At 42.0% G+C, this 12,327-nt stretch overlaps 1 protein-coding gene across 6 annotated transcripts in view; it reads left to right on the plus strand.

Annotated features, from left to right (window-relative positions):
• The window catches only part of LOC147747718 (complement factor H-related protein 3-like), a 966,023-nt gene that overhangs the window by 97,044 nt on the left and 856,652 nt on the right, over positions 1-12,327 (plus strand). For all 6 annotated transcript variants that reach the window (XM_086955193.1, XM_086955216.1, XM_086955208.1 and 3 more), the window contains one exon: positions 3,185-3,388. In XM_086955193.1, the coding sequence (XP_086811319.1) occupies positions 3,185-3,388 (204 nt within the window). The remainder of the gene's footprint in view (positions 1-3,184; positions 3,389-12,327) is intronic.

Raw genomic sequence — 12,327 nt, forward strand, 5'->3', positions numbered from 1 at the left:
GACTGGCAAAAGCTGGGACCATTACCCTCTTACCCTTTTGCAATATCCATCACCTTTGCAATGGAGTAACCAGTCCACAGAAATCTAAATCAGGCCCTTACTGCCGCAGACATTGTTTGGCACCAAATGTCCAGAGCCGTCTTCAGTTCTAAAGTTTTCTTGCAGCTCTCACTCAGTATTCTCTTCTACTTGATGCATCAAAATTTTAATTCCTTGTATCAGGGGTGCACCTACACACAAAATTAGGTGAATTAAAGGGAGTGACATGTAGTAGCCAGTGGGCTACTTACCTTTAGGGTGCCTACACCTTCTCTATGACCACTTCCTATTGGACGGTGGCATAACCCTGAAGCAGAGAGGATATTTGCACCAAAAATCAAGATGGTGGATTTCAAGGTTTGGTGTTCACATCAGGCAGCAAACCGTAGGGCTGTAATTGACCTGGTAGTGAATTTGCCTCCTGAAAAGCTGATGTTTCCACCTTTCATAGTGCCGAATGGACCTGGGGCATTAGGTTGGCATATCCCTTGTCTGTGGAAGATGGGGTCACATATCAAAGGTTTCAGAGGCCTTTGATGCCTTCTTTGTTGAGATGATGATTATTTAGCCATCCTGTTCTGAAGGAGGTGGCAACACCTTCACCCAGAGCAGGCAATATTTCCACCATCAGCGAGCATGGGCTCTCACCTGCAGGGGGTTAGAAACCTGTCTGTGGTGGTAGGCTTGTCTGCACGAGTCTGCCAGGGCAATAAAAGTCAGTAGGTTTTCGGGGGCACCTCTAAGGTGCCCTCTGGGTGCATGTATTAAATTCATCCCTGGAATCTGTGTGGGTTTATTAATACAAGATGTTTGATGCCAAACACCTCTAGCTTAAGTGAGGCCATCATGTAGCTGGGGAACACGTTTTCACCAGTGACCAGCAAATGTATTTAAAATGGCTTCCCTGTTCATTGTAATATATAACAATCAACTTAGACATCACAGGTAATATCTGATCATGTAGATATGTACACACATGTAGTATAGTGCACCCTGCCTTAGGTTTTTAAGGACTTCTGTAGGGGTGAGATACCTATACTATGTGCAGTGTGTGCAGGAATGCCACGCAGGAGGTGTGGTACAATCTGTTTTCCCTTCTGTCTGCACCAAGACACAGAACTTGCAATGGACATCCACTAGTGTTTATCTGAGGGGTCCATTAGGGTAGCACAATACGCTGCAGCCCTTAGGGACCCTCTTTAGCGCCCTGTGCCCAACCATTTCCTAGTGACTTAAGGGGGTGCTAAAGATATTAGCAAACACAAGGAAATGATGGACGGAGTGCTGAAACTTTTCAGACACTCACCCCAGTAAGAGATCTGGGTTGAATCCATCATCATTCTTTAGCTCACTTTGCAACCCCAGTTCAGACACAGATATATGCAAATCAGTCTTGACCCTGTTCCCCATGGGAACAGGCCAGACCGAACTGCCAAGCCATGTCTTCCCTGGAATGGAAACAAGCATCCTGGGACCGGTTTTGGGCTAACAGCCCTCATCAGCCAGGCTAGCTTGAATCCAGTAGCAAAGTGAGCAAGCAGCCCACGTCTGGGCATACCCTGCCAGCTTAGGGCGAACAAGTGGGGTTGACCATGTCTAAAATGGCCACTTTCAACACACCAGTCAAAATGTTTTCTGATCTGACCCTTTGGGTGTTGCAATTAGGCATAGCGTAATGTAGGGAGGAGAGAGTATTACAATGTAGTGACACTATCCATATCTGTGGGTGTGAATGGAAAGCACCATGATGGAGGTAGGTGGATAGGTTGATTCCCACTGTAGCAAAGCAAGAGGGAAATAAGCTGGTCTACAACAACACTGAAGGGAAAGTGCAGATCTAATTGGACATTGCAGTGTGAGTACAATTGTACAGGAAAACTCAAGTAAGACAATGACACTTGTTAGGATTAAGGGATGCACCTCGGAAGTGAGGTCTACCGAAGTAGTGGGAGTGAAGGGACGCTGTTGGAGGGAGTAGCAGTCCAGGGACACAGTATGAAAGAAGTAGGATAAAAGAGGCTGCGGAGAAGGCAGAGCTGACGAATCACTGCAGGAAGAGCACCATGCAGAAGTGACAGCAGGGAAAGTGAATGAGGTACCAGAATAAAATGAACAGAGAGGTTGTCAGGACTGAAGATGCGCTGTAGGGAGACAGGAGGACTGAAGGAATATTTGGTATTTTATGCATTTCCCTATCCTGTCAGTGTCCTAAATACTTGTCTACTCTCTTGTTGTTTATGCTATGTAGCAATATTCTATGGGATTGTATATTCCGTCACTGACAGTTTGTCAATTTCCCTCAGTACTGAGCAGGGAAACCTCTCTACTCTAGGGGGCAGGGTTGTATATTTATTTACTTATGTCATGAGAAAAGAAGTCTAGGTTAGTGCGAGTAAACCTGTACTATATAATGCAGAACAGTTCAGGAGTTCAGCTTGAATCAGCAGTGCTGGGAGGAGGCAGAGCATATGAGAAACCTAAGGGAGGGTGCAGGCCTAATAAAAAAATTATTTCAATGTGCCATGTAATTAGCAGGCACACTGCAGGTTCACACTTTTGATTCCTGAAATGCTTTTGAATAGAAGAACAGCCAGACTTCCATAGTTTACCAATTGTGACGGTACGTACACAACTCAAAGCATATTCTTATTTGACTTGTAGGTTGGGACACTGATCCTGAAAATAACGAGGCAACAGTTTAATATATATTTTAGAGATGTTGTCTTCTTTAGTGAGATTTTGAATACATTCCCATCAACTTGGTACTTGATGTTGGATTCCTCGTTCACCTCTGGATTGGCTTCAATGACTCAAAGGTCATGTGATGTGATGTAGGTAGGCAAACAATGCATGATATCAATTTAGCTGAGACTGAAATTTGGGGAAATGCAGCCAGTGGCTCAATCAAAACATAGTGTTTTTTTTAAATCAAATTTATTTTTATTGAGTTCAGCAGTGCAAAACATTACATAGTGTTTTGGGTAAAAATGCTTCATCGGTGAAATGCTTAAAATCGAAGTGAGGAGTCACGTGGTAATTAATTTTCTTGCACACTGCTCGTACACATTCCAAGGTGGAAACATTAATGATAAAGTTACATTTTATTATCAGGAGCCAGGCTAAAATTAACTTACTTTTTTCCTAGGTAAAGCTTGTGATTATCCAGAAATAGAAAACGGAAGTCTAAGCGACTGGCATTATGGGTACTTTCGAAATCTCTATTTTCCAATGACAAAAGGAATAAAAATATTTTATAAGTGCGATAAAGGCTACGCACCTAAATCAGGACTTGGATCTAGTATAATCACATGTACTGATCAAGGATGGACCCCTGCACCAAGATGCCACCGTGAGTAATTTATAAACTCTAAAGGGCCAACTCAGGGCTAATAAAGTCTATCATGATTGCATTTATTATTATTATTATTATTATTATTATTATTATTATTATTATTATTATTATTATTATTATTAATATTGTTGTTGTTATCATTATTTTCATTATTGTTGGTGTTGTTATTCACAGTTTCTTAGGATACAAATTCTAAGCCAGACCCCACATCAGGCTATTGTTTATGTTTTGTAAATGTAGGGAGACAGTTGAAAGACTAGCCTTCCTTTACTTATATGACAGCATTGGCATGGCTCACAAGGTAACCATTGGTTCTGTCAGAATACTTCACAGGTTACTTCCTACTGAGGACTGAGAGAACTTCCAGCCTTTGCTAATTGTAGAAGCCAAGAGCACTCCAGTATTACACAGCAGCAGCAACTGGCACTGGAATAGTGAAACGCACTGAAAGACTAAAATCAAAACATCAACAAGGTATCTGATACCCCACAGATACACAAATATAAGAGGAAGTAAATACGGGTTAGGAGCATTTGGGAGGGCTTGCTTCCTGTCGTGGGTTTGGATTTATGACCTGGCGGAAGGCCTGGCCCTGAGGACAACTCCCTGCTCAATCTTAGTTTAGACGGCTGCAGCAGGGGCTTGGATGGGTGTGTGAAGTGGACATTGCCCTGCTGTGGTGGGGTTGGGTGTAGGGCCTGGAGTGCCACCCCAGTAGCCAACACAAAAAGCACATGGCTGAAGACCATGTGCAGTAGGGGTTGTCTGCATATAAAAGGTTGGTTGCAGTGCCTGTCCTTCTGCTTCCTCAAAGCTCATATTTCTACACTTTTTTCTGACTTTCCATATGTGCTATATTCAACAGCATACATACAAAGTGTGTAAGTACAACTTGAATGTGAAGAGTACACCCCCAATAAAAAGTGTATGCAACAGAAAACACATACACCCTTACATTATAGTGAGAACATGTCTCCATTGGTGTATGGAAGCTAAAAATTCACCTGCTTTTGGGTGGGGAGGGGGGAGGGTGGAATATGCAATTTCTTACTAGATACAGCACAGTTTTTCACTCTGCTTGAGTGGCACTAGCTCACAACAAATATGATTGCCTTATTGCATTGTTCTTCCTACTAGTATGTTGAAAATGTAGTGACATACATGACAAACAACGTAAAGATTAGTTTCTATTGTTCAACCAGTTAAGATAGTTCTAAACAGAACCCAGACCTTTTGTGTTTTTTTTAAAAACAATTTGTATATATTTTCTTTTCTGGGGAAAGAACAAAGACAGTGGAAAAAACAGGAATTCTAAACTTGGATCAATAAGCAAACCACTTTTGACATGTAGCCTGATGGGCAAGCTTTAAGTTTCATCTTGGTTACACTTTGTTCACCTACACAAAGAATCTTTCTACACACACCACAGTGCCTTTCTATGGTGGCAAATATGGGGCATGTGTCACTTAAGTGGGTCTGTAATATTTCTGTGGGCAGACCTCTAGAGGGATCCAAGGGGTCTCATTGACAATCCCCCTTCGACATCTCCTTGCAAGTGGGTGCAACCACTCACTTGGCCCGCCTGCACAGAGAAAGAAGGTGCATCTAATTCAAACAGCCGCTCCATATTTCACTGATGCACCATGGCAGGAACAGGGACAGTGTACCTTGTCTATAAATAAGATGGGCTCTGGTGTTAAATGTTCTTCAGATACCCCAGCAGCAGCAAACATTGATGCACCTGCATCACTCTGTTGGTGATGCTTGCCTGCATAGGACTATTTTTTGGGCCATGCATTTCAGCGCTTGTGCATGGCATTATTACTGAAGTAATATAGTATTTTTTGAATCACAACTAAAGTCCCTATTGCATATTTTATGAGCGATGTTCTTGGTACTGACTTTCTTCTAGCAGGTCTCTAGAGGCACTCCCAATCCACTGATTCAAGAGTCTTCTAATATCTTCCTCAACACCCTGAAGGAACTGGAGTGGTACATTATCTCCTCCAGATGCCATATTTTTAATGATGTTCCCCAGAAAAGGAAACACACAAAAAATAAGGCTTAGAGTTGGAAAGGTCTGCAGTCTGTGAGCAACAGATCTAAAATGATATCAAAGAGGAATTAACTACTTGAAGGTTTAACAATACAGTGATAAGAACAAAGAAAAGTGGCTTTACTAAGACATAGCTACCGCAGTAATATTTCTGGGTTCCATGGTACCGTAACACCTAGAAACAAAGAAATGTTATTGAAAACTAATAGAGATTGTGGTTATTTGTGCCCGTGGGAAACTCCTTGGATCAAACCTAAATAAAATGTAATATTAATATTAAAAATCGCAGTGTTTTAAAAAACATTCTGGGGCATGCGGTATACCCGTGTGATGAGAAAATTGAAGTAAAGGCCTTGAGTGAGTCACATTCCACTCTGTCATTGGTGTTATGATTAACACTGGGCAAAGCACTACGCTACGCTCCAGTAGTTTGCGAACGAACTGCACGTAGCACAGTGCGAACACGCGTAGCATAGCGTAGCAAAGTGCAGCCGTCATTTTTTGCTTTCTTGTGGTCCTCAACGTCAAGTTGGCGACCGCGAGCAAGCAAAATTACATCCTGGCGAGACTTTTTCCTCGTTCGCGATCAGCAACATCAAGTTGACGATCGGGAGCGTGGAAAATAAACCTCCCGGCAAGATTCTCAACACGGAGAGGTCAGGTTTCTCATTGCGAGTGGTTGCGTATGCTCGCGACCACTCGCAATGAGAAACTATCAGTCCGCATTGAGAAAGCTGCAGCTCGAGTAAAAATCTACTCGAGCAGCAGAAAACTACAGCTCGCACTGTGCGAGATGCTGTTTTCAATGATTGCACAGTGTGGACAAGCATCCGGCACTGTGCAATCATCCCCGAACATGCTACTACGCAGTTCGCGAAGTGCTACGCGTAGCTCGCGTAGTGCGAAGTGCACTTCATGCAGCTTCGCGTAGCGCTACTTTGCGAACTACGCCCAGGGTTAGCTTTGATACCCATTCGAGTATCATGGTACCTATGCAACATCCCAAAAAAAAAAGCAGCCATTTGATTTTTTCAATGAATAAGCCCATAGCCTTTACGGCCACATGCATCATTGTTGCCGTTTGCGATTTCTTAATTGCGAAAATTAAGGAATCGCAATTAAGAAATCGCAAAAGGCTATGCATCAAGAAATCGCAATTTCGTTTGCGATTTCTTAAAATTCCTTAATTGCGATTCACAATTTACTAATCGCAATTAAGGAATCCCTTCCCATTGATTATTATGGGCCAAGAGGCCCTTAGGAATCAATGGGAAGTCATTCTCAATGTGCGATTAGCAATTTGCGAATCGCAAATTGAGAATGCAATTTTAAGGTTGCAGGGGGGGTTCCAAGGACCCTCCCCTGCACCCCTGAAATATAACTTTAAGTGCACTTTTCACACACACATGCCCCAAGGGCATGTGTGTGTGTAAAATGAAACTTTCAAAAATGCACTTTTGTGCATTTTTGAAAGTTTTCGAAATTACCATGAAGGTCAACTTCATAGTAATTTACCTCTCCCTATTTGCGAATTCGCAAATTTAAAATGTTCATGCATTGCATTTAAGAAATCCTAAATTGCGATTTCTTAAATGCAATCGCAATTTAGAAATCGCAACATGATTGAGATTTCTAAAATTGCGAAAAACATGATGAATCCCAATTTTGTCAATTGCATTCGCAAACGGCTGAAAATTGCGATTCGCACCGTTTGCGAATGCAATTGACAATGATGCATGTGCCCGTTAGAAACCATCTCAAATGATTCTCCTCACCAACACTACCATATTGGTGTTTTAGAGTGGCTGTTTGAGGTAAATACAACCTCAGTCCCTCTTGGCCTCACACAAAACTGGACAACAGGAGAGTACTAGCATAACATTTGCCAGGCCTATCATAGGTACAGCATCAGATGAAGACATTATTGCCATTTCATCAACTTCTGCAGTACAACATTACCCTAGGGCTGAGAAAGAATCAGCACAATGGCATTTTTTTTTACTTTCAGCTGTCAAAAAAATAAAAGTGTTCAGGAGGTTATGTGCACTTTGTGCGACCAGGTTCTCAAATAGAGGAAAAGCCTGTCAATTTTCCATAGGAACCAGTGGCATGTGGAAGCACCTGAGGTCTGTTCATCCCAACACCATAGCTTGTGCTGAGATGCATTAGAGTAGGGCAGCTAAAAGCCAACAGTCTGCTCCATGGGAAGTGCTTCATACATAACAGGGGGAAAATGATAAGAAGATGTAGCATTTTCCAATGTACTTCAGGGACGGCCTCAAAGTAGTGGCCTCTGGGGAAACTAATACATGAATATTTTCGTGCAAAGAAGACCATCTGCACACAGAACATAAACAACTGTGGAAAACCCAAGAGAAAAAACAAAGATCTTTAAAGTTTAAAGATAATATTTCACTGTAAAAAAACGACAAAGCAAAAAACTAAAAAGTTTGAAAAACATATCAAACTACACAAAAAGAAATCAAAATAAAACTATGCATTCAATCGCTTATACATCCAAAGAAAGGTTGTGCATAGTCGGGGTAGTAAGGATGGTTTCAAATATCTCTCTCCTGCCACTGGGGTTCTTTTATCGTCATCTCAAAGGTAAAGCCGGGTTTGCCCTGCAGCATGCATTAGCTCACCATCAAAGTTGGCCATGGGTAAAGACTGGAGCCAGAGGAGAAATCCTACCAAAATAGTATTTCCATCTTCTCTAAAAGAGATCGATTGACGGCACATCAAACATGTCACAATAGTGTTGGGTTTACATGCCTTGAATGCACAAGCACCAGTTCTACAATAGAGGAAGCATGATTCTTTGAATGGCGTCCTAGGGAACAACTAAGGCACAGGTAACATGCTATCACGTACTAGCCCAGAAAAATAACCATTGTGAGAAACTATCAACACCACTTTGCAGCACTTTCCCACTCCACCTCCGCAGACTCTACTACTAAGCTGGAACATTGCATGAATAAAAGGTAAACTTGGGGACCTTACTGAGGCACTTTTGTTGATGGCCATGACAAATGCCTATTTCAGGAGGCATGGGCATTAGACCAACTGAACAGGTGTGGCTACAAAAGTCATAGCATCCCAGCTATTAAATCTAATGCTGGGCTCCCTTCTGGTGGATTACTAGTATTGGTTAGCTTCACCATAGTCTATGATGTCAACCCCCTTTACATGGACTCCCCTGATGCCGACAGGATTATCCTCCCGACTCCCAGGTTCTTATGATAATTAACATCTACAATTAAAGTAGTAGTTGTAGCAGGAATCAAAAACGCTCCAACAATTTGGTAATTTTCTTTGTGACCATTATACACCCACCATGTGGTCATAGCAGGGGCCTTCAACCTCACATTTGAGCCAAACAATCTGGCGATTGAACTGTCTAGAGATGAAAATTCTATTTGGAGTATCCCAGACCTTGTCTGCCCCACTGCAAGACACCTTTCCAGAGATGCACTCCAGGTTGTGGATCTCACCCTATCATATGGAATCCCGGCATGCAATGTGCAATCTCCTTCGGACAAATTGCTTGCACCATCATTTAGAAGATGCCCATACACTAGGACAATCAACTGGAGGGTAGCGGGCACCCAAAAACAACACAGACTAAGGGATAGTTCAATGGCCAGTGTAATAAGACAAAGACAAACCTGTTCCAATCTATAAAAGAGGTGGATGTGCAGGCTATAAGGTGTAACAGGGCTATTTATCAGGCTACCCTAAAAAAAGCAATAGGAGCTTGGGAAGACTGCATTTGGTCTGACCTACTGGATACCATCATAGCTTATGACCAGAGGAAATTCTGGGCATTGGTCAATAGGAGCGATGGGAGGACAGACCGCCCTGCTAAAACATATTTTCTACCCTGTGAATGAGTTGCCCATTTTGGAAGTTTGTACTCGCCTTCCCGCCCTCCTGAGCCTGACACTGCTTGTAGGGTCTTTCAACGATGTTAAGCCCCATTCCCCCAGTAGTTTTTACCATGGAGGAAACCGAGCGAGCTGTGGTTTCATTCAAGCCCAAGAAAGCCCAGAATCTTGACAAAATCCCAACTGATGTGCTCAAAGCAGACCCTGGAGTATGGGTCTCCTATATTAACATGGTATCCAATACCACTGCGATGGAGGGGATGATCCCTCAATTGTGGAAGGGGGCAGAGATTGTTCTCATCATTAAAAAAGGGGACCTCAGTCTGCTCTTCAACTACCGCCCAATCAGCCTGATTGACAACCTGCAAAGCATTTTTGCAAGCAGGTGCTAGGGCTTTTGTTGCATTGGTGTGAGCAAAATCAAATTATTTCAGGACTACAAGCAGGTTTCTTGCATAAGACCAGTGCAGTTGACCAGACCTTTTGCTTTTTCCTGGTAAAGTGGAAATCGGTGGACCTGGCAGCAGTGTGATCGTAACGTGGCATTTATTGACCTCCGCACCATATTTGTCCTTGTGCCTAGAAGGAGATTATGGGAGGTTCTTCAGAGGATGGGGGCCTGCATTTGATTCAGCTGCTCCATGAGGGGAATTATGCAAAAGTAATATGCGTTGGGAAGGAAGAATTAACTCAGGCTTTCCCTGTAAAATTGGGAGCGCGACAGGGGTGTCTACTTGCCGCAACCCTATTCCTCCCATATAATAACAACTGTATCACCTACCTACTATGTCGCACCAACAACTTCCCAACATTGGCGGGAAACAAAATACTGGTGCTCCTTTTTGCAGACAATATGTTGTTGCTGTCCAAAACTAGGAGGGGGCCTCCAAAACTTGATTGACAGCTTCAACCATTTCTTTGAAGACTTTGGTCTTGAAATTAATGTGTTCAAGATCAAATACATGCTTTCTACTAAGAGAGGCAGAGCTAGAGGGGTAATCAAGTTGGGCTCAAAAAGACTGTAAAGAGTCTGTCTGTTCCCTTATCTGGGTATCAGGCTGCTATACATAAATTTGCCAATAAAGCAGCCTGGTCCCCTGCCCATCCAGTATTCAAAATGTACAAATTACAAGTAAATGGGGGCTGCATTAATAGAGGCAGAATTATGGGGTAATTTCAATACGAGTGCCTTTAGAATATCAGAAAAATAATATCTTTAAGGGTCTCTTTGGCTTAGAAAAAGGTCCAGCGTCAATGAGACAAAGGTACAGATAGCATTGAGGCCTTTATTGTTCTGTTTTCATGTTTGTAGTACCATTGAACTGCGCTGCCTTTGGGAGGGCCTACAGGACGTTAATGGGTCCAATGTGGTGTGAAAGGTCAGATGGCTGATGCTGCTTAAAAATGCCTGGACTGCCCTAGAGCTTGAAAGCTTTTGTATTGAGCCTAAGTTTATTAGTCGAGGAGACATTCTTAAAGTTAAAAAACCCTGCCACAAGAGTTAAGTTATTACTAAAAGGGGCCATTTAACCACGCTAGGCCGCCTAACAAGTGCTTTCCTCCACAAATCGGTAACCAAGGCGGGCAAATTCTTGGATTTTATCTGTCGCTGCATGCCCCATCCCTCTTTCTCCAATTTTGGTACGGACCCTACCAGTAGCAGCTTTTAATGCTAACTGGGGGCAGCAGAAGCAGGGATATGACCGTTGTTTCTACTTTAAAAACTGTCCAAGAAAGTGGTGTGCACTTGTTCTTTTTCTGCCCACCCCCCACGTCAATCCCAGAAACAAATGGATTGTCCCCTTGTGTAGATACTTTGGCCCACATGTCTGAGAGGAAGCTTTTAGAATATGCAAAAGCGACACCACCTCAATTGTGGCTGTTGCTGTTTCTAAATTTTTGTAATGGCTTGGGCTAATAGAACCAAAGCACTAGGGCCAGCATAATCAGTCTTGCCCAAGTCTCCTATGTACGATTTTGATTTTAGGATGATTTTAATCGTCTGATTATTAACGGTATGCGATTTTACTACTTTTTACTGGAGTTTAACTGTTTTTAATGTTTTCATCATGTTTTAAACATGTTGCTTATGTCAGAACCCACTTATCGGTATTCATCCATACAAGATACAACTCCTTTCCCTGTTTAAAGAGCTGTACTGGCGAACTGTACTTATGATAATCTCTGTACAGTCTTTTTTATTTCTATTCCAGTTCCAGAAGTGATCCTATAGAATTTGTTCAAATACCAGTGAAAGGCCCTCTGGACTGGTATAAAATGTAGGGATGCCCAGACTGTTACTTGTATTCTTCATGTACATTAGGCAGGGAATGTTGGTGCCATTATCGAAGTTCATGCAATGTAAAGACTTACGGCAACACAGATACAAAAGTGACATAATACAATTGATAAAGCAAACAAAAAAACATTTATATAGAAAGAATCGACAGATACTAATATACTGGATAGAGTATCAAAACTTGTATTTTAATAATTCAATATAAATACTGAAAAAGACCCAATCATACTGATTCATTCATATCAGAATTCATACCGTAAAGACAATCAAAATACAATAAAAAACAATAATTCTGAAACAAAGACAATGATCACAATTTATATATAATTATAATGAACAAATGTGGCAAGACCGTAGTAGACTGTTCTGTTCTGCGTGCGTTTCGGCACAAGAAAGGGCCTTCACCAGGAAAAGGGCCACTAATTTCCTGTGGAATCGGTAAAGAAGATACAAATCATGAAATCGGTTCTTACTGTGATGGATGCTGATTGCCGCCAGGAGGACGTGCAAGGATAACCATCAGTTAATAACAAGGCAGTGGAGATGAGACAAGTAGAGTGACTGGATGTTAAAAAAAGATTGTAAATTAGAATTATGAATAGAGATTTTGAAATAAGGATCCTGAAATAAGAAGTTGTGATGGAGTGAATAAGTGAATAAGGTCCCAATATAGACAGCGAAGCGACCATTTAAA

The sequence above is a fragment of the Lissotriton vulgaris genome, chromosome 1_1 (assembly GCF_964263255.1).
Source record: "Lissotriton vulgaris chromosome 1_1, aLisVul1.2, whole genome shotgun sequence".
NCBI classification, from domain to species: domain Eukaryota; kingdom Metazoa; phylum Chordata; class Amphibia; order Caudata; family Salamandridae; genus Lissotriton; species Lissotriton vulgaris.